This window comes from Petromyzon marinus, chromosome 11 (genome assembly GCF_048934315.1).
Source record: "Petromyzon marinus isolate PM22_M1 ecotype Great Lakes invasive population chromosome 11, UKy_Petmar_22M1.pri1.0, whole genome shotgun sequence".
Taxonomy (NCBI): Eukaryota; Metazoa; Chordata; class Hyperoartia; order Petromyzontiformes; family Petromyzontidae; genus Petromyzon; species Petromyzon marinus.
Window position 1 is genome coordinate 1,947,898 of NC_133677.1, and position 27,108 is coordinate 1,975,005.

Below are 27,108 nucleotides of genomic sequence, written 5' to 3' on the forward strand. Positions count from 1 at the left end.
CTTCTTCTTCTTTAGATTTTTTTATTCACGCTTTTTACCGCACTCTAAAATATGGCGAAGGCTCTCCGGCCTTTTGTAGTGATGTGCGCGAGACAAACAAGCCAACACAAATAGTGATTAGCCTCTGATCCAAGCCCCTATTATTTGCGCGAAGAAGAGGCATTACCTGGAAGCGGTGGCAAGTTTAATCTGTTATCGGAAGCTTCGTACGGATGAGTCATTTGGAATTGGCCGCTCGGAATTGTTAAAGCCATCCCATTATCCGAGTCTTTGCATGGGTAAGAGAAGTAACTGGGAAATTGTGCCAAATGCGCCCTATTATCAATATGTGCATGAGTGGCTCAAAATTGGTGGCGGAAAATTCATACAATCGGTGACTTGTGCGAATTAACACGGATAATAAAATCCGTCCCGACAGTGTCACCCCCCCCCCCTTCCCGCTGAATCGGATAAAGAGGAGCTTCACCGCATGCGTGTGTGGTCGTTGACAGCGGCCCCACGTGTCGCGTCGCTAACGACTCCCTCTTGATGGCACCGATTATTTTATCGGGTCGAGTGAGCCATCGGCTTCTGAACGACCGATAGCAGCCGGCGGGGGTCCTGGCAGCTTCCACAGCTTTTTGAGAACTTTCAAAGCTTTGGTGCAGTGCGGCTTTACCCTAAACGAGAAAAAAAATATAAACCCCCCCCCCCCCTCCCACCACACTCAACCTCGCACGGAGCAGCAACTCCAGACAATCAAATCCCCCAGAAAATGAAAGTGGAGCCCTTGCCCTTCTCTTAAGTGCGAGTGAAAGCGTCAAATGTTGCGAGCGAGGCAAGGCATCGGAATGCCTTCTTGCTGTGTCTGCAGTCTCCGCCGACTCGCGTGGTGGGGTGGGTGGGTAGGTGGTGCGGTTTCGGGGGGCTCTGAGCCACGTTCAGGTTGCTGATGCTGCCTGCTGCTCCGTCAGAACAAAAGCGGAGTGGGGAGAACAAAAAAATATAACAAAATAAATAAATAAACCCCGGAGGTGCATTAGCGGAATTGCTTTCTATTGTAGAGGCGTAAAAATGGATTTTATGGGTAGAGTGAATTAAGATAATGAAATGAGCACTGTGGCCAGAGCTGGAATGATTAAGCTCTCCGCTTTACTGAGAAGCAGCAAAGAGGAGTCTGGGTGGGTCGGTGGTGGTGGGGGGGGGGGGGTAGGATGCACAGCTGATTCACGGCCGCTGGTGATGTAGTGCCATGTGACTGGAACGCGATGTTGCAGGAATATAAAACTGATGCGCAATAAAAACGACGGCCGTTCCCGCGCTCAGATAAAAAGGCTGCGCGAGCGCGAGCGCGGCCCTCGTCACGCGGGGGGCTGCTCACGGCGACGGCGCAGCGAAGCGGAACGATGGGTGGAGGGGGTGACGGGAGTGGCGGCGGCGGTGGCGGCGGACAGTGGGGTGGAGAGGTTGGTGGGTGGAACCGCTCGTGCCGGCTCCGACCTCCGAACCTCACCACCTGGGCCGCTCGACGCGGAGACGCCCGCTCGCACGTGCCTGACGCGTGCGTGCTCGCCGGTGTCTGCGCGTGCGCCCGCGCGCACGTATTCCGACCGTGGGCGGGTGAGCGAGCGCGTGAGCGGGCGAGCGTGGTGCCGTGCGTGCGATCGACGCCTTTCCGCAGCGTGCATCTCTCTGTCGGCGGCGGTCGCAGTGGCAGCGGCGGTGGTGGCGGTGACGATTGCGGCAAGGCGATCTCTCGATTTCATGTTTTTTGTTCTCGTTTGTTTTCCTGCTTTTTTATCTCTCTCTCTCTCTCTCTCTCTCCTTCTCATCAAAATCTGCTGTCCTCCAGGCATCTGGATAACAACCAGATCAGCTGCATCGAAGATGGGGCGTTCCGAGCGCTGCGAGACCTGGAAGTGCTGTGAGTAGCGGGGTGTTCCGCGGGCGCACAAGCGCACTTGTTCGCGCGGTCACACGACGCGGGTGTGCTGTCGTCGCGGCTGTGCTGTCACGGTTGTGCCGTTGCGATATTTTCCAAAAACGATGCGTGGCGGTGGCACGACCGCTGTGTCTGGCGGCGAGAAGCGGGAAGCGCATCGTCGTCCTGCTCTGCCCGTGCTTGAAACACCTTGGTCGCGCGTTCACGTTGTATCTGTACGTATTCTATCGTTATTATTCGTAACACCGCAATGTGGCAGACCGCTAAGGTGGTATCTTCATCCGGAGCGAAGCCTTTGGCAGAGACGACAGCGGAGGGTGGAGGAGGGCTTGTACTCTTGACGTGACTGCTGCGGAAAAAGTGGCCCATAGATGTTGCGTGAACTCCCACCGAGCGCCATTGCTTGGGTTACGATTATCTCGCGTGTCCTCCACGTTTGTCGAAGTTTGCCGAGCACGGGTATAGAGTGCGACGAGCTCATGGACATTTATTCGGCATCAAAGGCGGCCGCCCTCAAATTACACACGACAAGGGCGGGGGTTCGCGGGCGGCAGAGGACGTGCTTGAGATCAGCAGACAGATGCGAGGGCACCCCTGCTGCTGTAGGGCCAATTTGCATCGACGACTGGTGAATTCCAAGCGTCCGCTTTGAGAGGTGGAGATACCTCGCACGGAGATATCCACGAAGGCAACGGTTGTAATGCACCGGGCCCAATGGCGAAGGGACCAGAATAAGGAAGAAGCGTTTGAGCGATCGAGCCAGTGGCGGCACCGGTCGTGAAGAATTGCCAATCGGGATCTTTACTTATCCTGGAGGAATCCGATGAGCTATCAAGCTCTTCTTCACAAGTGTGTTCATTTGGTTGGACATTTGAAAGTCACAACAACAAACAGTAGAAAAAACACGATAGGAGTGCAAAGTATAGGAGAGGTAAGCAAATCACAAAAAAATGTAAACGAAATTTTTACATTTTTTTATTTTAGCAGGTGAAGCCCTCTGAAGCTACATTAGCTTATTTTTCAGAAGCGACCTGGCCACGAATGATAGCTCAGCGGAGTGGCTGATCATCACGTGGGAATGTACAGCAGCGGGCGATGAATGTGGAGATGCCCCCTGACTCTGTGTCATCCTTCCACCGACACAAGCTCAAGTTGTGCCAATGCAGTGGCCCATGGCCACTTCGCGTGGGCCCCCACGAGCTTGTTATTGGCGCCGTGCGGTCGAAAACACAAGCTTCGTGTTGCTCCGAAGCGTGGCGCCTTCATAACCCCTTAAGTGCATTAGTAAATAAGCATTCGGTTAAATGAATAAGTGAACAGGTTTTAAATTCAATTACTCTTTACCCTTGAAACATTACTTGTGGCCGCTGACACGTGTCCACACGGCTTCCTCGTGCGCTGTGCTGGCCCTAATAGGTGCTTGCTAACAACACTCGCCCAGTACGGTAATTATACCCCGAAAAGGGAGATGTTATAATTTATTTATAGAAGTGAAAATACGTTTCTTACGTATGTGTGATTTATTCATCTGGGATTCTAACTCGGTTGGTAGAGCAACAGGGCTCTCGATCATAAAGTTGTACATTCAAATCACTGCCAGGGTCATCGCAGCCCATTTTATCGACAAGCATTCACCATTTACATGTTTTAGTCATCATCATCCATTCATCTTCATGGCCATCATCTTGTCAATCATTATCATAACCAGAAGCATTGGCTAATCATTATCGTCACTATAATCTGTAAATCATCATAAGCAGCAGCACTATCTGTCAAACATCATCATTGCACTGTCTGGAGAGCACCAATTCATGGGAAATCAGTGGCAGATGTCCTGTGAAATGACCGTTTCCTCACACGAATGTGGAATTTCCACCGCTAGCGCAGGACCGTGAATGGAGACAAGGGCCAAATGCGCACTCCAGCTCGGGGCGGACTTACGCTGCTAGGCGTTCCATTGTTATTATTTGTTTATTTATCTTTCCTTCTTTCTCCCCGCCACCCCGATCCCTCGTGCCTCCAGCACCCTCAACAACAATAACGTCACGGCGCTCTCCGTGGAGAGCTTCAACAGCATGCCCAAGCTGCGCACCTTGTGAGTACACGCGGGCCGCTCAGTTAACGTGGCTCCATTGCTCTGTGTGGCCTGGCCAGTGTGGCTCTGTCGGTCCGTCCGCGCATGAGGCTCGGCCTGCTCCATCACTCCCCATCTCTTCCTGCAAATGTCACAAACAAAAAAAGGAAATGTAATTATTTTGTGGAGTAAGCTGCGCGTGTTTCTTTTGGCTGTGTGATGATGGCGATGATAATGATGATGATATTGTTCATGAATTGACTGATGATGATAATTATGCATTGACTGAATATAATGATGAGTACCGTAAATTAATTATCATTATAACCACGTGGTGGTAATTATGATGATGATGATGATAATGACGAGATTGTTTTAATCCTGATGAAAATGGTATTCGTGTTGATGATGTTGACTGGTTTATGTAAGTTTTTTTCATGATGATGATCGAGATGAAGATCATGATGATCACGATGAAAATTATTAATGAGATAATGATAGCGGCAATGACTGTCACGACACAGAGCCACACCGACCTACTGAAAGGGAAGCGACATCGGTGCATTACAGCACGCTCCTGCATGCTTTCCGCCTTTGCACACAGCTCGGTGAACCCTTGCACAGGGACGCTCGCTCACGTCGCTCATACAGCTCATGACGGCCGCTTCCAGCTAATCAGAGCCGGGGCCTCGGCGGGGGGGGGGGGGGGGGGGCAGCAGCATGCCGTGGTACGGCCGAGGATTTGGCCGCCAAACGATGCCAAAGAAACTCAGTGGAGTGCCACGATGCACGGGTGGCGCGGGGGGGAGGAGGTGACATTTATCAAGCGGGCACAAACAGGAGATGTCCTTTACCTGTCCGCAGCATGCGACGCCGCGGTGCCGCTCGCGAGATAAAGCGCCGTCCTCGTGACCGCTGGTGCCACGTGATTGGAATTTTTGATGCTGCCTCTCTCTCTCCTCTCTCTCTCTCTCCTCTCGGAACGTCGCAAATTAAAAGACAAAATGACGTAAATTGATTTGACACGCCTAATGCGCCGATATGTAATGCGACCGCATTGTTCGGCGAGCTTTCGCCGATAGAGGGAGAGGAGCGGGCCCCGCTGTTAAATGAGAACCGCCTAGACGTGCCGAACTTCTACACTCGCGCACGCAAAGGTTAGGGAGGCATGTATTATTCATCGCGTGTCTTACAATCTCGGGGAAAACATTGGGTGCAAGTGGCAGCAACATATTGTTTTCGCAGCAAGAATTTGGAACAATCCATAACCTGACTTTTAATATCCTAAAAGCCTCGTACAAGGCCCGAGCTGCCTCCCCATTGGCCACCCTCCACCGATGCGTCCACTTCCATTGCTCATTGCCACCCCTCATCCGCCCAACCAATCATCCCGCCGTGTCAACGTTGTCAGGGTTTGAAAAGCGAGGAATTAAGAGGAACGCGGAATCGTTTTGCAAAACAATGCGTTCGGAAGCCAGAGGCAGGTGAGATTGGATTGCTGGAGATTTGATTTATGATATGGTTCTATCTCGCAAGTACAATTCACCTCCCTCCTCACAGTCCCACAGAGATCCTAGCCCTGCCCCCACCACCATTGCGCCCTCAAAGACAAATATTCCCTGTATAGTCTTAACAGGCTGTTGGGGCAAGTGCTGTCAGCGAGCACCTATGAAGGCTGGAACGGCACACGAGGGGGTGGGTGGCCAGCACCGTGCCCGGCCGCCTTTGTCTCCCCAGTGGCGATGTTTACACACCGCACAAGTTACTCATTTGAGGTTGAGTCGACTTAAGAAGGGTTCAGATATTTGTCACCGATGTTGGTCGTGAGTGGGAATTGAACTCGGGTCGCCGGATTTGTAACTCGGCGCACTAACCGCGACACTACCCCCACCCGTGCCACCACCGCGGCCCCCACACGCGCACTGACACACGTCAAAGCCCAGAGCAGAATATTTAAAGCTGCTAAATATATATTAATGCGCGCAGGCGAGTGTTAGGCGCTGAGCTTGATTGGGGAAAATTTAGCGGTGCATTTGCATATAAATTTTGCAATTTAGTTCATGACAACGTTTTGTATTGTGATGAATACTCTGTTAAAATTGCGGATGTTTTAAAAATGTATGCAGACGCACGTTGGCGGTTGAGTAGCTTCATTGCGTGTGAAAAGGTTACAGCTTTAACCCTTTCCCTCACTCCTCCTCCGTCCTTCCCTTCCCCTACCCTCTCCTCCTTCTCCTTCCACCGCCGTCGCCACCACTCCAGCCGCCTGCACTCAAACAACCTGCACTGCGACTGCCGCCTCTCCTGGCTCTCTGATTGGCTGCGTCTCAGGCCGCGCCTGGGCCTCTTCACCCAGTGCATGGGCCCCGTACACCTCCGCGGCCTCAACGTCGCTGAGGTTCAGAAAAAGGAGTTCACCTGCGCCGGTCAGTTTCCCGCTTCTCTCCATGACCCCCCCGACCCCCGCCCCCCGCTCCTCGACCCTTGACCACCGTTGCTCCGTGAACTTCATAACACGTTTTGTTTGGTCACCGCATCATTAAGCGTCGATCAAAGTGAGGTGTTTCTTGTGAACTTTTGTATCGGTCGTCCCATGAGGAGGCTGGCTGCTTCCATGGAATTCTGGAGTTTCCACCATCGGCTGCTCAAGGTTGGTAACAGAGATGACCACTGGCCCATAGTTCAATATTTTTTGTCCCCAAATTTATTCCAATTGTATTCTTGGTGTCACTTTGTGAGACAAGCTATTCCATTCAGAACTCTTAGAGAACAGACGCATCGCACCTTGTTAGAAAAAAGCCCTCAGAAGTAGACATCACAGAACTAACCCCTGAGATCCCTTCAATCGCAGTGCTGCACTTTTCCACGAGCCCCTAGAGAAAAAAAAAATCTTACGCGGCAAGCCAACTTGGACGTTGATATTTTTTACGCGGTCATTGCAGGTGAGGCAGAGACCGTCAACTCTCCACACTTGGCTTCATAATTTCGCGACTGACCACCAGGATTTGAAACCAGCGTTTCATTTCCTCACTAAACCTGAATTTTATCTAAAAACTCGACACCGTGATCTTGAGACGAAAAATATAGAATGGATTACCTTTCAAGGGGATGACCTTTCCCCATGGCACATGTGTCCCATAGACCTGTGCACGAGGAAGAACCATTGCCCAGAAACGTCATCTATTACATATTGTTTCCTTTTAAGGCCACGGGTGACTGACGTGTTACTTTTCTTGTTATTAATGCTCGTGCACCACTGCCAACGCACCGTCGCTCAATCGAGAGCCCGTTCAGGCACCAAGACCACAGGGGTCATTGCGTCGCCCGATTCGCTGCGATGGAGTAGAGATTCGTGTCTTCGTGGAACTCTCCTCGTCTCGATTGAGGTGCAAAGAAGTGCACGGGGCTGCCTTTGGACCAAGCAAGGCGACGGAATCGGAAACTCTGACCCTGAAGTATTCGTCCATTGAAATTCTCCGCTGGCAAAGCACACCCGTCTGTTGGCAATGCCATCAGCCTCGCTCCCTGACGGCCAGAGCATTTAGAAATGTTTGGTAAAAAAAACCGCTGAGTCGTTTATTGATTACGTAATTCTGTCTGTAGTCGTTTGCTGAAATGGAGCTACGCGAGGTGTTTTTGTCCCAGACATTTCCCTGGGACGATGCGACACGCAACTCATGTGCAAATTGATTGCCTGTAAAATTACGAAGCGCGCAGGGAATTTGTGGGAACGTTTTGCTCACTCTGCCTTTGTTCGTTTTGAGATTTTAAGGTTTCTGGGAGTCAGGTGCAGTGTTGGGGGGGGGGGGGGGGTTGGTGTTGTGAGGAGGAGGTTTGCATGCACGCGCGTGTGCACGTGTACAAATTGAATATGACGACCTGATTTAATCCTCCATACTTTCACCCACCTTGTCAATTATTCTCTCGTCACCTTCAGTGTATTTTTGTAACGGCTCCCAAATGCACGTAGTTGCCGTGCCGTGAGTGCAATTTCCGTAGATGCAGATGGCTTAACGTCTACAGTGCTGGCAATGCCACGTGGGGCGATGTGTTAACATGTTGGTGACATGTTGGGAACATTTTTGCATTTGTGTCCACGGTAAGCACTGGCACGTCTCAGACAACTGTGCGAATGCCACGTTTTAATGGCGCAGGGGAAAATAAAGATGCATTGATTGGACAACGCAGCTTCGGAGGTGTCCCGGTGACTCGGACGATGAATAAAGGGTGCGGTGGAGACACGGAGCCACCAACCACTGACACGCCAGGTTCAACTCTGGGTTTCAGTCACCCAACCCTAAACCCCATTTCTAAAATGCGGTGAGTTGATGGTTTCAGCCCAGTTGCCAATTGCTGTGCAAAAAATATCGCAATATTAAATTTGGTTTAGCCACCGAATTTAGCTTGTTCCTGCTCTGCGAAATCAATATTTCCTTTTTATGGCCGCGCGATGAATACTCTTTGCAGGGCATGCAAAAATAGTTACCACCGAGCGCGATTAACAATTCCACTGAAGGGAATTCCAGATATATTATCCTGTTGATATATAAGTAATTCTATAATTGCTGGCCATGCAAGCAACGACACATTTAATACGTGCAGAAAAAATTATTGCCACTTAATATACAACCATGTGTGGGGGGTGGGGGTAGTGGGTGGTGAATCCTTACATGCCCGATAATTGGGGTTAAAAACCAACAAATGGAATAATTGATGGCGCTGGGGCTCAGAGTTTGGCACCTACTCAGAGAATACCGCCCCGCACGGGTAAGCGGGGGGGGGGGGGGGGTGGCGGTGCGCCGTATTACCGCGTCACCCGCCACGGTGGCACAGGCATGTTCGTGTGCTCCTTGGCATGCCCGGTGCTTCACCAGAGGGGATTGAGAGGTCGGGCTTTGCAAGCGAACATCGGGGTGGGTGGTTGGCAGTTATGGAGAGGGGGGGAAGGTTGCGGACGGGGGGGGGGGGGGCACGTTTAGTGATACATTTTTCCATCGTACATTCCGCCCAAGTCTCGGGCTATTAAAAGAGAACAAGGCAGTGAATGAGCGAGCGGGTGAGAAAGCAAGAACGAAAGGGTGGAATAAAACCTCTCCGGGACAGTGTATGATTTTACCCGGGGAAGTCATGTACAGCGCAGAACACTCATTTTCCGCCACCGCTACTTATTGAAATGCAGGGTCTGTAACCGCCACTCTGCAGCCATCTGCAAGGAGGCTGTAACAGCACTTAACCCTTGCGTGCCCACGGTGCCTCTTTCCTTCCCTCGCATTCTGCGCGCCAACCCGCCCGCTCTCTCTCTGCCAGCCCCGTGGGTCACGAGACGCCTTTTCGAGCGGGTAGAACGCAATCGTGCTCCGATTTTGCGAACGCGACGGCTGCTCGATCTCCCTCGGGGAGAGGGAGGGGGGGGGTCATCTTGGGAGCGACGGTCGCCGTCGAGGGGGCGTTGGGCGGGTGAGAGACGCGACAGCTTCAGCCGCGCGGGATGGAGCGCGCTCGGTGGACGATTAAACTCTTCCCTCGAGCTGCCGCGCTGCAAATTCGCCGCAGCAAAATAAAAAAAACTCTCCCTCCGCACGCCTCTGTTTGCTGCGTAAGTCCCCGAGAACGGCGCTACGATCATCGTGAGGTTAAAGAGGAAGTATTAAGTTTGGTGAATGAAAAAATGGGGGGGGGGGGGTGGGGGGGTGGGGGGCGAATGGGACAAAAGCGTCCAATTAGGCGTGCGTTAATTAATTCGACAAAATAAGGGAAGCCGGCGCCATTGTGTTCGCAATCCCCCCGCATTTTCGAGTCGATTCATGGAACGCATCGCGTATTCGGCGCACGTGCGGGGCGCATAAAGACCGCGTGCCACTTCATCATTTCATCTGCAGCTATAAAAAAAGAAACGTCTTTGAAAAAAGGGAAATAGGTACACAGAGAGAGAGAGAGAGAGACAAAACCTCCGCGCGTCGGCAAAGTAACAAAAAAAACAAGGGGTTATTGAAACCGCGGTTAATGTGCTCTGCAATTAAGCCCCGGGCTAATTTAGCGGGCCCCGCACTCTTTGCGACGGGTGAAAGATTGCCGTGGAGACTGTGTAATTAAAAGGCTGCTCTTGGAGATAAATACGACAGGATGGAGCGTTGTGACTTTTCGTGTGTTAAACCCCCTGCCCTTTCGACGCACAACTCACCCGCTCGACGCACCCGCCCCCACCCACCAAACCCCCCCACCCACTCCCCATCAGCTCCCATGTTTCTCCCTTTTCATCTTCGTCCGGCTCTCTCTCTCTCACTCTCTCTCTCTCTCTTGCGTGTGCGTGTGTGCCCTCTCCTTTCACCTCGTTCAAGGAGGCCCACTTGAGCGACGACGAGAGCAAATCGGCTTACTGTTTAGGCATGGGCCTCGCAAGATTCCTCGCCGGTGATTTAACGGGGCCTGCAAATGTTCCACGGTTCCCATGCCCCCCCTCCCCAAACTCTCCCCCAACCCCCCCACCCCCCCTAGTTGGTCGGAGGCCACCCGTTCCTGATCAGTGTGGGGAGGAGACATTTGAGATGCAATGTCCCAGGAACCTCGGCACTATTTTCACTCCTTGCATCACCCGGCACCTGCGTCATTCAATGCACGCCGTTGTCCCGAGGAACCTGTGAGCCAGAATTGAATGTCTTTGAAGTGCGACGCTGTTGTGCGTGCGCGCGTGATCTCGGTCCATATTTTCTTCAGTTTGAAGGGCGTCGCGTATCCTGCATTGCACCCAAGCGCCGTCCCATCTTCCTCCAGGATCCCTCCCCCTGCCCCCCGCCCTCCTCCCACTGCCCCCCTTTCATCTGAATTCTCACGAAAAATAATGCGTTAACAAGTTAGAAGCGCTGGGGGCGTATATACAACGAACGACGAGTCTCGGCTCTCGTTTAAGTGACTCGAGTATTTGTGTAATCGCCGGCGGAATGTGGCGCATTTGCAAAGTGAAGGAAATGCCGCTTGTTGTCAAAGCGCGGCCTAATTGGGCATGCACACATATAAATGCAAATCCTCAATCTTACGCAGACACACGAAAGGCGAAGGTCCCCCCCCCGCACCCTCGTATAGACCGCCAGGCCGCACGATGGCACGGAGCGGCAAACGAAGGGCGGCGCATCGCCTGGCGCACGCTGCGGACAGCGCCGGCGCTTGGCCGAGTTCGTCTCTCATCGCCGGTGCCGACCATTCGCGTATTGATCCGGGCACGCGTTTTTAAGGCTGAGTCGACCTAGAGGGGAGGGTGGGGGTGGGGAACCCCACCACATCTTTCGGATATCGTTTACCGGCGACGTCAGCCGCGACTTAAAATCGATCTTCCCCAGACACCCGGACAGGGCGCTTACACGCTCGCGCGCTCACACGACAATCTTTCGCGGCTGTGTTCCGTAATTGGCATAAAATCATCCGTGTCGGGTTGAGGCGCGAATCAATAAAAGCGAGGAGTCTAAAACCGCCTCAGTCCGCTCGCTGAAAGCCTCGTCGGTGGCGAGATGACGACAGAGGGCAGGGCCACCTGGACTCCCCCCTAGCCCCCACCACCGCCTCCCCACCGTCCACTGATGAGAAAATTAATGCAGCAGTCGACATCCTAACCGCTTGTCTTCCCAAGCTCGCCGCCAGCCAGGTGTGTGCGCTAATAGCGGCCGCTCCTCCCTTTATTGCCCGTTAAGCTCGTGGTATAATCACCAAGTCTTTGTGCGCTTTTATGGCGTTTAGATTTCCCATGCAGATTCGGTCCCTTCAGACTAATTACGCGTGCACAATTTATTTACTCGCTCTGCCTATTTCTTGGTAATTATTGCGGCCGGGCATGGCATGTGGCCCACCCACCCCCTCGTGTGCCGTGCCAGCCTTGGTAGGTACTCGCTGACAGCACTTGCCCTAACAATCTGGTAAAGGTTATCTGGGGATCTTTGTCTTTGTATCTGTCTATATTTTTAAACCGCTTTCATGGACGGCTCTAACCAGAGTGGCGTCGCGGCGTTCGGAGGGACCTCCTTTTGCCTGTGCGACTTTGGTCGCGCTCTGCTGCCGACTTGAAAATGGTGGCGCTTGTTCTGCGATTGCACAGTTTGGTTTGAACGTTCGGCTCGACGATGTGCAAGCAACGTAGTCCACGTGCATCTGCGCGTGCGCACGTGCGCGGGTGTTTGTGGGGAGCGGGCGCGTAGTGATGAGCGCACTGCGCTACGAAGCCCGCCGACGACCCCAGTTTAATCCCGGTCCCGTGACCAATAAACAGCGGCGAATATTTGAAGCTGTCCTGGGCCTTCCCTTGGTCGACCTGCCACAGCGCGTGTTAACATCAGCACGGGGGAGACAAAGGTGGTCCGGCCGTTGGTTTCCGGCCACACCGTCCCGTCGTGCGCCGTACCGACCTTATAATAGGTGCTCGCTAACAGCAGCTGCCCCGGCAGGCTGCGTAGGCTACTCGCTGCGTCGGGGGATCTTTGTGTGTGCGTTGGCGTGCGCGTCTTGTCGTAGGTGTGTGCTCCAGCACGGTTCGATGGTTCCTTGGCCAGCGTGTGAACACGCGTGTTGTTCCGGGAACCCTTGCCAGGGAGCTTGTCCGGTGCTTAATTCTTGTCAGGTTTGCATTAAACTCTCCACTAAGGTCAATTAATTCACACGGAGCAGTGAATTCACTCTCACCGCCAACAGAGGCCGAAGCGAGAGAGAGAGATATAAATATAAAACAACCCCTAGATTAAAAAAAATAACCGAGTGCAGAAATAATAATGATAAGCTCGTTTAACTAAAAGCAGAACACAACCTAAAAAAACACAAAGAACTCTTATCTTATAGCGACATATTTGGGACTTATGTCTTGGGCTGCCCGATATGCGTTTGCTGCTTTGTTAGCGAGAACTTTGGTGGCTTTAAATGAAAATGTCGCTGCAGCGTGATTGCCGTAATGTACCAGACGTCACCGTGACCACGTCTCTGGAGCTTTGCCTGAACGCCGATTCCACTCCTCGTTTTTCATTGACGTCGATTTAAAGATGAGTCGGACGGCTTGAGACACGCGGAAGACAACCTGCGTAAACCATGAATGTAACTAAGATGTGTACCGCATAACAGCTGCACCATCGAAGCGCGCTCGTGAAAGACAGCCTCGAAGCTTATTGGGCCCTTCCTGCTGGAAATGAATAAAATCTATCTATAGCCATCTGTCTGGATTAGACATCTCGGTTATTCAGATCTCACTTATGCGGTAAAGCTCCATGCAGTTACCTCTGTAGCGAGAGCATTGAAAGAAAAGTTATCGGGCGATCGCCATCTTATATCATGCGAGCATGTTCGTAGAGTTTACATATAATCTTGTTTTTAATTTTAAAATGTTTATAAATGTTGAGTTTGTATTACTTTTTTTTAATCAGCTTGAGCTTGGTTTTAAAAAGCTGGGCAACAGCAATGGGACGATGCGGCCGATCGCCAGCGGCCGTGCAGCGCGCGCGTCATGGGGAACGTTTATCGACGCGCCAACTGCGGATCTGCCCGCGCGAACAACCGAGTTGGTGCGCCTCAAATATCAGATGTTGTGGTTATTACGGTTTGCGATCGAGCACGCTCAGCAAAAAATTGGAACATCCTGTCCCAGGAACGTACTCCACCGTTCAAGCAAATTTGCTCCGCCGCATTTAATGCACCGCATTAAACCAAACGTGCGTGTGTGTGTGTGTGCGTGTGGCATAACAGTAATAACATAAATTTTGATTTAAAGCTTTCGTGACTGCAGGGATTTATATTCTTGGTTCTTTCGGTAAAGTCACGTAGAAGGGAAACAATAAAATAATAAAAATATAAAACAATAAAATTCTCACGACGTTTCGACTGCAACACAAACAATCATCATCTTGCTGTGGTTTTCACATCTGATGATGATTGCTTGTGTTGCAGTCGAAACGTCGTGAGAATTTTATTGTTTTATATTTTTATTATTTTATTGTTTTCCTTCTACGTGACTTTACCGAAAGAACCAAGAATAGTAATAACATAAATAAGCAGCTGAACTCGAACATTTAATTTCAAGGCTGTATATTTATTTATTAACAAACTGGGTGCAGTTAAAATTGTAGTCGTGCACTGGTGCACGTGTGGATCCTGTTGCCGTTGACACCGTGATCGCTATGTGTGTAATTCAAATGGTTTGTGTTCAAACATTGTGGTGGATGCAGAGATGATGGTGAAATCTTTGACACGCAAGATCTACAAACAATCTGTTCATACTCACGGAGGTTCAACGCACGTATCGCGAGCGTAGGAATCGATCTTAATCGATGGATAGATTAATCATCGTCAAATGCATAAACATCCGTGCCGCGGTGTCTCATTCGCCATCGTGCTAACGCAAAGTAGATCGATACTCCCTCTTTGGCCATCACTTATCTCACACGGATGTCTCAGGGTCTGCCCTTGCAGGCCAGCGTCTCCATTAACCAGATGCGTCCATCGCCACGAAAGGCAGCGGGCATGCAGGGGGCAATTGACGTCGCAATGCCGTTGATGTAAGCATCGTCACCTACGGATTGAGTGTTCATGCTTGAGTCTCAGAGAGCCAGGCTGGAGGCCCCTTTAGGATCGTTGGAGTTCACTGTTAATACTCGAGGCTAGGATAGCCAGGCCTGAGGCACCTTTGTGAGCCTTAAGAGTAGCGAAGCAATCTAAGAGACACAAAGCACTTTCGGCGTTAATTGTCGACGCTCGGGGGGATTCACCGATAGAGTTCACCGTTGATGTCCAAGGGTTCACGGAGTCAGGTTCAGGGAGGTGAATCCCTGAGTGCCTCTGGAGGGATGTGACCATGTAAGATCGTGCGCGTGTCCCGTGCGTGTGCGTGTGTGCGTGTGTGCTGCAGACTACTCGCGGGGCCAGTCGTGCAGTGCGTTCGGCAGCTCGTGCCCGTCCGTGTGCACGTGCAGCAACAACGTGGTCGACTGCCGTGGCAAGAGCCTCTCCAGCATCCCCCACAATCTGCCCAACGCCATCACCGAGCTGTGAGCACCGCCGGCCGGGAGGGGTGGGGGGTGGAGAAGGGGGATGCGGAAGGGGGGCCTGGGGGGGGAGGAGAGGGGGGATGAGCACCGTCCTCTTGCGTGGCTCTCAGATGCGATTGATGCTCCTGACCACCGCGCCCCACTGCCACCTCTGTACCAAGTCACCAGCTCCACCACCGTTGCCACAAGCCATCACCACCACCTCTACCAATCACCACCAATCATCAACACCATTACCACCACCGCTATCAATCACCACCACCGCCAATTATCGCCACCACCACTGCCACCAATCATTACCACCACCACCGCCATCAATCATCACCAACACCACCAATCATCGCCATCGCTGCCAATCATCACCACCGCCATTCATAACCACCACCACCGCCGCCGCCCCAATGCCGACTTCATGAGAAGCGTCCGCTGTAAGAGACTGGCCCGTGTCTCGCTGATGCGGCGCCACATGGCGACGTCAAGCTGAGCTCTCGACGCGATGAACACACGGAGCGGGGATAGTAATCATAATTTACACTCCGACGGGCTGGAGCGTGTTTGTGTTGAGACGTCGCATTGCGGCGGCAGAGCGCTCTGCGCCTTAAAAGTGTTGTTTGTTTGCTTTCCATTAATGAACATAACGCGCGGGTGTTTTGTTTCTGCAAAACAGAGTGCATTCGGTCTAGGAAATTGAAACAGATGAACTAAATTATCCGCTCTAATTAACAACTCAAAACGACAAACACAAAAAACCCCTAACGCAGGCAAGAACATTGCTGTCATTTTTCACAGCATCAACAATTAAAAAGTAAATATATACGCCCGAACATTGTAATAAATATACGTGGGGATGAATCAATCAAATCAAGCGAGATGTTTTCAACCTTGGCACAGACAAAGTTGTATTTTGGTTGCCACCCTTAAGAACAGGGCAGAGGAGGCGAGGATTTCCTGTCCCATTTTCACGCTCACCCCGTCATTCCTGCCAGAGCCATCTATCGGAACATCGTTGAACCATTTCTCCGCATCACCCCCCCCCCCCCCCCTCAATGAACGCACATCCCAGCAGCTCCGTGACAAACCATGCGCTTCGCTTGGCACGCTCGGAAATTTTTAAAAAACGTATAAAGTGATATCGGTGACAATGATCGTACGGCGTGGTTGTGGGGAAACATACCAAGTATTTTATGCACTGACGCTGCTGCTGCTGCTGCTGCTGCTCCTCAGACTTGGGCCGCTCTCGCCGGAATTTTTTTTCCGAACGACTCGAAAGCCAGGCGGTCGCCGGAAAAAACCGTGGCCAACTCCCGTGGAGAGACGCCACGCTAATGAAACAAACAAATTTGCTTTCAGCTTCATCGTTTTTTTTTCTTCTTCTTCCAAAGCCGGTGCCGTAGGTGGCCAAGCTCCAAAAATAAAAACTTAGGAGAGAAACGAATGCCTCGGGTGCAAGGGTTAAGGTAAATGGATTCTGACAGTGTCCCCCACTTTACCCGAGGAGTAATTAGAAGCATCAGTGCCGGGGATTGCAGGTTCCTCCCTGGGCGATAGCATTTAGCAGATGTGATGTGGCCTCGTTTTCGTACGGATCTTTGGCCAAACCCAGCCAGATGAGACGGATTGACTCGAGGGAGCGCTTAAGCTGCAATTGACCCTGTAATAGAAAGGAATGGAAAAAAAAATTGACAAAAATAAGGGATGATAAAAAGAAACACTGAAAGTAAAAAATAGGATTATATTATTAAAGCATTTAATAAAAAAAAGCCCATTTATGTTCGAAAGCCTCTGGCCCTCACAGATGCATCTCTGCGTAATTATCTAATCCAATATTCCTCTGAGCCAGGTACATCGCAGATCCTGTTAAGGAAATACATGGACTTAGGGCCATTCAATCTCTTAGGGTCTTTAGCCTTCGTGTCCTCGCGAGTAGGGTCTCTTTGTGGCCGGGTCCCTGTGAGTCAGGGTCTCTGTGAGGCAGGGTCTCTACGAGGCAGGGTATTTGTGAGGCAGGTTCTCTATGGGGCAGGATCTCTACGTGGCAGGGTCTCTATGTGGTAGGGTCTCTGTGAGGCAGGATCTCTGTGAGTCAGGGTCTCTGTGAGGCAGGGTCTCTGTGAGGCAGGGTCTCTATGTGGCAGGGTCTCTACGTGGCAGGATCTCTGTGAGTCAGGGTCTCTGTGAGACAGGGTCTCTGTGAGGCAGGGTCTCTGTGAGACAGGGTCTCTGTGAGGCAGGATCTCTGTGAGTCAGGGTCTCTGTGAGACAGGGTCTCTGTGAGGCAGGGTCTCTGTGAGGCAGGGTCTCTACGTGGCAGGGTCTCTATGTGGTAGGGTCTCTGTGAGGCAGGGTCTCTGTGAGGCAGGGTCTCTATGTGACAGGGTCTCTACGTGGTAGGGTCTCTGTGAGGCAGGGTCTCTGTGAGACAGGGTCTCTGTGAGACAGGGTCTCTGTCAGGCAGGGTCTCTGTGAGGCAGGGTCTCTGTGAGACAGGGTCTCTACGTGGCAGGGTCTCTGTGAGGCAGGGTCTCTGTGAGACAGGGTCTCTGTGAGACAGGGTCTCTGTCAGGCAGGGTCTCTGTGAGGCAGGGTCTCTGTGAGACAGGGTCTCTACGTGGCAGGGTCTCTGTGAGTCAGGGTCTCTGTGAGACAGGGTCTCTGTGAGGCAGGGTCTCTGTGAGACAGGGTCTCTGTGAGGCAGGGTGTCTGTGAGACAGGGTCTCTGTGAGACAGGGTCTCTACGTGGCAGGATCTCTGTGAGACAGGGTCTCTGTGAGGCAGGGTCTCTGTGAGACAGGGTCTCTGTGAGGCAGGGTCTCTGTGAGGCAGGGTCTCTGTGAGACAGGGTCTCTACGTGGCAGGGTCTCTGTGAGTCAGGGTCTCTGTGAGACAGGGTCTCTACGTGGCAGGGTCTCTGTGAGGCAGGGTCTCTGTGAGACAGGGTCTCTGTGAGGCAGGGTCTCTGTGAGGCAGGGTCTCTGTGAGGCAGGGTCTCCGTCAGGCAGGGAAGATGCACATGCACGCGCTATAACCCGCTCGGCCGAGAAGGGGCCATGTGCGCCAGCGCACCGATAACTTTTCATCGGCCTGAAAGCTTTTTATTAAGTTACTGACCCCTTCATCATCTTATTTTTAATGCACGTACTGTTTTATTTAAACCGTGCTATAAATAGAGAGAGAGGGGGCAGGGAGGGAGGGAGAGAGACAGGCAGAGGCAGAGAGCCCCCGCAGGGGACTTCGCTACGACGGGCAGCAGCTTCTCTTTATGCTTGGCCTGGAAGACGAGGTCGTGGGTGGCCGGCACCCCCTTTACAGGTGACCTTTCCCTTCCTCGGGCGCGCCCAGACGTAGTTCTCATTCGACCGGCGGGAGGTTCACGCCGGCTACAAGAGAACCACGTGCGACGGGGGCGGGGGGGGGGGGGGGAACCCGCTCACCACCCAGATCCGATTAACCGGAATGGAATTCAGCTCCGCCGTGCTCAGATGCTCACGGCTCCCTCGCCTGGTGCTGAATGATTAAATGAGTGGGCTCGGAGTGGCGGCTCGGTGGTTAGCGCGCACCGCCACTTGGAGCCCGGAGGAAAGCCGACTTCGATGCATGGCCGCGGCTCGCCGCATTGGCGTGCGATGTCACGATCGGTCAAGGCCACCTCTGTTCCACGGCGGAGGCACTGGCCATCATGCTGAGCTTCGGTCGAACCATGGCCGTGACCAGGTACAAATCGTAAATAATCGATCATTGCTTGCACGATGGGAAAGATTGATCGTGAGCGTGTAATTCTTACGAGCTAAATTAGTACTGCGTCGCTCGTCTGCAATTCCGTCCGCTCGACGGCAAATCCTTTAGGAACGAACAAAGCACGGGGCCGAGCGGGCAACTTTTGACGACACAGCCTTTTGTGACTGGGCGTGGGCTTTGGGAATTCTGCAGGTGGGCGGAGTCGCTGCTGAGTACGCAGGCGGTGCAACTGCACCGGGGGGCACGCGCCACAGGGTCCCAGGCACCGGGCGGCAAAGAGGAGGAGGAAGAGGAAATTGAACAAGGGGGGAGATGGGGGGGGGGGGAAATGGGGTGCGGCCCTCACATTTAATTCCTTGCATCAGGGCCAATGCCAACCATGCCCCACCACCACCACCGCAGCAGCAGCAGCAGCAGCCTCCGTTCCAGCGACACGCATCCGCGATCGAGCGAACGCGGTAACCGCGTGCGTCGTGTTTTTTTTTCCCGCGCCCGCATCTCTCCCAGGCGCCTGGAACAGAACTCCATCAAGATGATCCCTCCCGGAGCCTTCAGCCCCTACAAGAAACTGCGCAGGATGTAAGTGCCCGTTGTTTTAACGGTTTGTTTAATCTCTCCGCTCCCGCAGCAGCACAGCGCAGAAATACGCGGTGGCGGTAACAAAGGGGCATCCACCTTTTTAGTCCGACCCCCCACCCCATACTACCCCCCCCCCCCCGCCCACCGACCGTCAGCATCGATTTTAAGCTTCTGCTTGAACGGCCGCCGCGCCGTTAATCACGGCCGCTGGAACGGTGACCCAGCGAGGAGGAGGGAGAAACGGCTGCTGAGCTTGCCGAGCTGTTGAACGTGAAAAAACATCAGGGCACGACTTTTAATGGTCAAGAGGCCGAGGATCGATCTTCGCGCCGTCTTTTCCTGCGGTGGATCGCACCGCAGTCTCCGTGTGTTTGTGTTTTTGTTGTTGTCATGTTTTGAGAACGAGATGGTTTCAAATCGCGCTCGCACGGCTTTCGTAGGACGTCCCAGTTCTTCGCGGCATCGGTTCAGACATTTTATTTATGCTAGGGTGAGGTTTTTAATAGCGCATACCCTTGCAAGATTTACAAGCAAATAAACATCTTTTACATTTCATGCATCAGGCCAAAATGAAGCTGTTTAATCCCTCTAGAGGGTCAAAATAAATAAACTATGAAGAAGTGTAATATACATGTTTACTGTAATAATTTACGGTGCTTTGTCAGTCCGCTGCTGGATGAGGGGCTCCATGTGGGTTGTGGTGGCTGTTTCACCATCCCTCACCGGATTGGAGCAGTGCGGGTTGGTGAAGGTGGGGTTGGGGGGTGACTCGCCACTGACGTTAACCCCAGCTGGGAATAGACCTCAGGCTGCCCGGGTTCATCGTCCCCCACCCCCGCCCACCCCCCTCGCTCCTCTGTCCCCTAACACCCTGCTTGTGTCTCCTCCCGTTTCGTGTTTTTCTTTCCTTTTTTTTGCTTTGCAGAGATTTGAGCAACAACCAGATCACTGAGATCGCGGCCGACGCCTTCCAGGGCCTGCGGTTCCTCAACTCCCTGTGAGTTTCCGCCGGCACGGACTGTCTCACCGCGTCGTTTGTTTGGTGTGCGAACACAAAGACAGAGATTCCCCCCACCCCCCCCTCACTGTGTAGCCTTTCACACACACAAATGCACACACACACACAATGCAATATACAGCACACACACATTCATACAAACGCACAGTGCAATACACGCACGCATGCATACAAACTATCATAAAGACAGGCTGTTGGGGCATGTGCTGTTAGCGAGCACCTGTAAAGGCTGGCACGGCACACGAGGCGGTGGGTGGCCAACACCACGCCTGGCCGCCTTTGTCTCCTCAGCGGCGATGTTTACACATTGCACCGGGTACTCATTTGAGGCTGAGTCGACCTAGGGGAGGCCCAGGACCGGTTCAGATAATCGTCACTGGTGTTCGCTGTGAACGGGAATCGAACCTGGGTGGCCAGGTTCGTAGCGCAGCGCGTTAATCGCTACACTACCGCTCCCCACACTATATACACAGACACATTGAATACACGGCTGCATGCACACACGCACACATAAGCACACTCAACAAGCATGTGATGCAAGCCACCCGTTTAATTCATAGCTTATATATTTCGTCTAATTTTTCATGCTTCGAAAAAGTCAGGCCCTTGCCAAGAGCGGAATTATATCCCTCTCGTTTATTGATTAATTTTCTCAGCTGTGAGAAGCCTTTTTGCGAGTGCCTGTAGACACTCTATCCATGTACGCACTAAGTTGGAATGTTGCTACTTCAGCGACCACACAAATAATGCAACTTTTATGTTACTTTTAATATACACGCGTAGAGCAAGAGAGAGAGAGAAACATGACATTTTAAGCAGCTGACATTATTCAGGAAACAACAATTTTTTTTCCTGTATTAGGAAAGGAAATAATAAAATTGCAGGTTTTTCCTTATTTATTTTTGCTTAACTCCGCTCCTCGGTGTATGGAATTGAACGTGCCCGAGAGGTCGTCCATTGGAGGGAGATGGAGCAGGCAGGCGCTACGTGGATTCATCACTCCGTCCCAGGCATCGCGAGATGGCGACGGCTTGGGAGCAGGAATGCCTTCATCCAGTAGTGGATAGGCCACGGCTGACGATGACAACAACGCTAATCTTTACCAACGTGTAGAGACACGCGCGTACACAGACGAGCACGCGTGTCGACATGCGTGCGATGTTGTAATAAAGTCCAGACCGCTCTTTTCCTGATCTAAAGTAATTCTCACAGAAAGCAGCATGTGTCTAGGAAAGAGTATTTCTCTCGCCGATGTCTATCAGGCCAAGGTCACGTCAATCTTCTGTCGCCGTGTTGCCCGTGATTTACATCTCGGCTTTGGTAAGCCTCCTATCGCCCCTGCTGCCGGAGCCACTGGGTGGTCGCGCACCTGACTTGACGCTGCCTGGCAGGTCCGGGCGGGGGGGGGAGAGGGCCTTATCCTGCGATCGCGAGCGGCGAGCGGTTAAACATTCCCTTTTATTATTTATGCCACTTTTCATGGCACCAGGCAGATCAAGGCGATTTGATTTGCTGCCAGTTAGACTGTGAGCTTGGAGAAAATGAACGAAGGAAGGAATATGAATGGATCATTCTTTTGCAAACGAGGTGCATTTTTAAGATTGAAAAAATGGGGTTTTGTTTTTTGATATTTTACCCTAGAGTTCTCCAGGAAATCTGTGATAGCAAACAAGATTTTACTTTGTCGTGTTGCTAAATCCATTAATATGTTCATCACCATCCGCATACTCTGCAGGACGTGCCAATGTGTAAATCGTCGTGGAGCTGGTCCTTGTTACGTTCCTTGGGGCGGCTCCAATCTTTTAACAAGTCTGTGGGGGGGGGGGGGGGGAGGCACGGTTGGGGTATGAAACAGAGAACGAGGTTAGAGGATAGGAGGCGAAGTTGAGGTGACACCACAGATATTCGTGGGAATAAAGCAGAAAGCTGTCGCCTCGATGGGAGCAGTAATGTGGTGGGAGAGCAGTGGTTTGGTGGAAGAGCTGTAGTTTGGTGGGAGAGCTGTAGTTTGGTGGAAGAGCTGTAGTTTGGTGGGAGAGCTGTAGTTTGGTGGAAGAGCTGTAGTTTGGTGGGAGAGCTGTGGTTTGGTGGGAGAGCTGTAGTTTGGTGGGAGAGCTGTAGTTTGGTGGGAGAGCTGTAGTTTGGTGGGAGAGCTGTAGTTTGGTGGGAGAGCTCTAGTTTTGTGGGAGAGCTGTAGTTTGGTGGGAGAGCTGTAGTTTGGTGGGAGAGCTGTGGTTTGGTGGGAGAGCTGTAGTTTGGTGGGAGAGCTGTAGTTTGGTGGGAGAGCTGTGGTTTGGTGGGAGAGCTGTAGTTTGGTGGGATAGCAGTGGTTTGGTGGGAGAGCTGTAGTTTGGTGGGAGAGCTCTAGTTTTGTGGGAGAGCTGTAGTTTGGTGGGAGAGCTGTAGTTTGGTGGGAGAGCTCTAGTTTTGTGGGAGAGCTGTAGTTTGGTGGGAGAGCTGTAGTTTGGTGGGAGAGCTGTAGTTTGGTGGGAGAGCTCTAGTTTTGTGGGAGAGCTGTAGTTTGGTGGGAGAGCTGTAGTTTGGTGGGAGAGCTGTAGTTTGGTGGGAGAGCTCTAGTTTGGTGGGAGAGCTGTAGTTTGGTGGGAGAGCAGTGGTTTGGTGGGAGAGCTGTGGTTTGGTGGGAGAGCTGTAGTTTGGTGGGAGAGCTGTAGTTTGGTGGGAGAGCTGTAGTTTGGTGGGAGAGCTGTAGTTTGGTGGGAGAGCTGTAGTTTGGTGGGAGAGCTGTAGTTTGGTGGGAGAGCTGTAGTTTGGTGGGAGAGCTCTAGTTTTGTGGGAGAGCTGTAGTTTGGTGGGAGAGCTGTAGTTTGGTGGGAGAGCAGTAGTTTGGTGGGAGAGCTGTAGTTTGGTGGGAGAGCAGTGGTTTGGTGGGAGAGCTGTAGTTTGGTGGGAGAGCTGTAGTTTGGTGGGAGAGCTGTAGTTTGGTGGGAGAGCTGTAGTTTGGTGGGAGAGCAGTGGTTTGGTGGGAGAGCTGTAGTTTGGTGGGAGAGCTGTAGTTTGGTGGGAGAGCTGTAGTTTGGTGGGAGAGCAGTGGTTTGGTGGGAGAGCTGTAGTTTGGTGGGAGAGCTGTAGTTTGGTGGGAGAGCTGTAGTTTGGTGGGAGAGCTGTAGTTTGGTGGGAGAGCTCTAGTTTGGTGGGAGAGCAGTGGTTTGGTGGGAGAGCTGTAGTTTGGTGGGAGAGCTGTAGTTTGGTGGGAGAGCTGTAGTTTGGTGGGAGAGCAGTGGTTTGGTGGGAGAGCTGTAGTTTGGTGGGAGAGCTGTAGTTTGGTGGGAGAGCTGTAGTTTGGTGGGAGAGCTGTAGTTTGGTGGGAGAGCAGTGGTTTGGTGGGAGAGCTGTAGTTTGGTGGGAGAGCTGTAGTTTGGTGGGAGAGCAGTGGTTTGGTGGGAGAGCTGTAGTTTGGTGGGAGAGCTGTAGTTTGGTGGGATAGCAGTGGTTTGGTGGGAGAGCAGTGGTTTGGTGGGAGAGCTCTAGTTTGGTGGGAGAGCAGTGGTTTGGTGGGAGATCCCTGCAGCCTCGGCCTCCCCGTGGCACACGTGGGCAGTCGTCACCACGGGCCTCACTGTGCGCCGCGATTCAGACCCCTACAGACCCCCCACGCCACCGTTTCTCGATAGTGGGCCATTGTACGCACGTCGGTGCCCTACCCCACGTCTCGGGGCACACCTGAAACCAATAGAGGTCAGTTACCGTTAGGGTCACTGGCGTGTCCTACACGAGGGAGGCGTTGTCACTCGGTCAGCCCTCACCTGCGTGCAAGTGGGGGAAATTGAATGAAATTGAATGAAATTGAATGATCTTGCATAATTCGGCAACTACGATGCAGTGGCAGTGGACGTGTCGAGAAGGAGCTGCCGCTCTGTCGGATTCCAAGTATCGCCGTGCCCTATGCTAGGCCCCGACGCGGCTATGCCCATGACACACGAGGTGGTGCACCGCTCGCTGTGTGTACTCTATCGTCAATTTTTTATTCTCGCAGCTGGCATTTAGGCAATTTAAGTGAAAATCCAGTGTTTTATTTGTGCAGTCTTCAGTGACCAGGCTGAGACTATCACCTCGCTAACACTTGCGAGCCTGGTATCATCACGGGTGGCTCGAACCCAGACTCGAACCCAGGGTCTTGGCGGTTCTGGTCCAGTGTCCGCTGGCAGCAGCATTAACCTCCTGAGCCACCCGGCCACTTCTCCGCGAATTTACTTTGAATTTGTCACCGAATTCCCACATCACCGCCACCGCTCGCAGTGCCACCACCACCGCCACGAAAGTTGCTGTCAGTGAGCAGCCGCCCGGAGCTTCGGTTCCGCGTGCGCCACGCACATTTTTTATATTGTGACTAATTCCAGACAAATTAGACAATCCTGACTCACGCGGTTCCGATTACATTTACCGGGAGCCAATTGAAGTTGGAAGTGGAGTTGAGGGAAGAAAAGGGCGAGGGTGGTGTGGGGGGTTGGGAAGGTTGGGGCGGGGGGGCGGGGGCATGAGGGCATCGTGTGGGAAGTCGGCTCGTGTAGTAGAGAGGTGAAAAGACTGACAACTCCAACTAAGAGTGGGTTTTTTTTTTGTTTTACCAAAGTCAAGTGTTCAATTTTTTGTCCCTTTGGCTCCTTAGCTCATTTCCTACCACCATGGGGTACGGAGTTTGCCGATCGCTGGGCTCCCGGCGAGACTCGGGTCACGCAAGGAGCAATCCCGAGAGCTACTGCCGTGTATCCCTCATCGTTAGGCCGCAAAAGAAATGTACAAATCGGTGCGGCGGCAAGCGGAGAAAAAGAGGGAAATTGAGAAAGTGGGAATAAAGAGGGCGGTTAGACTGTTTGTAGACAAACAACAAAAAAGATCGTTTAAAAATGCTTAAATTTAATAACGTCAAAATGGGACAAACAGGGAAATGGCGGCGCAATTATGGAAATGAAAGACAAAGCAGCGTTAAGAGGAAAAGAAAAGAGAGCTTAGAAGGATAATCGCTAACAAATGAAAAAATAAGAGGACGAATTAAACATTTGCAGAAAAAACGTGGACGAGCTGGAAGAAGAAAGGGAAGAAAGCGAAGGGGTGGGGGGGAGAGGGTGGGGAGGGGGGGGGCTGTGGGGAGAAAGGCAAACATAATGAGACGTTGTTATACATCTCATGGCACCCCCACTGAGTGCCAGGCCCCCCCTCGCAAACAAGCGGCGATATACGTTCCAGCTGGCCCCAGGAATGCTAATGCGGCGATGGCGGCGGGGGCAAGGCCACGTCCCCACCGTTTGCGACGCCGGCACCCAGGGCGGCACAGGCCCGGTCTCCCCGTGGCAGGCCCTCGTCCGACCGCGTGTGCACGAGGGGTTCACGGTCTTGCGTTCTCATTAACTATTGGTTGCGACCATCGTCGCGGTCGTGATTATTATTTTGATTGTTAATCATTTTTTACTTCGACCACGTGGCGAGCGGCCTCGCAGTCCGGGGGGTTTGATGGGTTCAAAGCCTGTTTCGGGGGTTGGTTAAAACCCATCAACCCCTCTGGGGTCTATAAAACGAGTACTACTTTGTGGCGAAGTCAACAGTGGTTTTCCCATGGAGACACTCCGCCCCCCCTCCGCCCCCCCTCCGCCCACACTCCGCCCCCGCCATCGGAATTTTTAATTTTCACCACTTGCTCAGGGCTGTAAACAATGCTCATTTAGGCAAGAAATCACTCGCGCTCGACCTTTGCCTTATGTTATTGTTATCACCATTCATATTGTTATCCTTCGCGGGGTGTAGTGTTACTCGGAGGCAATGCATGCGATTTGTAATTATTGTTGAGTAGGTGTGCCATGACGCATGGGGTTGTAGCCTAAACTCGATTGTAATGCTCATGATGCATGCATGCAATCGCGATTTTGGGAATCCACTCGTTTATGATTGATGAAAATTGTATGCCGACTTTGCATTGGCATTTCATTTGAATAATGCCTGCTGGCATTGTGTCACGATGACGACGTTACCGTTGCGAGTATCCGTGGCCTGCACCGGGTCACCGTGTCGAAGGAAGCACTCCAAAAGATGTTACGGATCTACATCTGAAGCCACTTCAGTTCGTTTCTTTCGTTCACAGTGGATGGACGCCGTTCACACACTCCGCAAAGAGTGTCCATTGCATGTCAACGGGACAGATGGTATTAAATCCGAGTCTCGTGCTTTCAATTGGGACCTTCAATTAAGCCTTAGTTGGCCGGCCCTGACACCACAGGAGGGCACGGAGTTCAATCATCTAAACCAGGGGTGGGGAACCTTTTTTCTGCCAAGGGCCATTTGGATATTTATATAACATCATTCGCGGGCCATACAAAATCACAAACTTAAAAATTAGCCTGTTATATTTGGTCAAACATCTAATTAACTCGCCCCTAATGCGATGGCTGGAACTGCTTCTCTTTGGTGAGGCGTGTGATGATGTTAGCTGGTATTGACGATGTTGCTACTCGCAACTGCTTTTCCAGGTTTGCTCCTAGATTTATTGAATTTCGAGTCCCGCCTGCGGTTGCCTTGGCAGGGCCAGAGACCAAATGATTTTGCGGGCCTCATACGGCCCGTGGGCCTGACGTTCCCCACCACTGATCTAAACAGCCGACCCCACGCCAAAAAGGAATCAATAATTTGGCGATGCTGCTGCTGCGTTGGCATAGTTAACAAACAGACTCGACCCCAATTCGTCCACAACACTGTGGCCTTAAAAGAAAACAAATAAATATTGCAGTGGTGGCGTTTCAGACAATTGCCCTTTACTTGTATG

General features: G+C 52.1%; 1 protein-coding gene across 4 annotated transcripts in view; it reads left to right on the forward strand.

Moving 5' to 3' along the window:
* LOC116941376 (slit homolog 2 protein-like) overlaps positions 1–27,108 on the forward strand; it is a 258,451-nt gene that overhangs the window by 148,317 nt on the left and 83,026 nt on the right. For 3 of the 4 annotated variants that reach the window (XM_032952435.2, XM_032952436.2, XM_032952437.2), the window contains exons 6-11: positions 1,832–1,903; positions 3,945–4,016; positions 6,258–6,421; positions 14,866–15,004; positions 19,247–19,318; positions 20,244–20,315. In XM_032952435.2, coding sequence (XP_032808326.2) covers positions 1,832–1,903; positions 3,945–4,016; positions 6,258–6,421; positions 14,866–15,004; positions 19,247–19,318; positions 20,244–20,315 — 591 coding nt within the window. Of the gene's footprint in view, positions 1–1,442; positions 1,600–1,831; positions 1,904–3,944; positions 4,017–6,257; positions 6,422–14,865; positions 15,005–19,246; positions 19,319–20,243; positions 20,316–27,108 lie in introns of those variants that run through there. The other variant, XM_032952438.2, reaches the window with a different exon arrangement.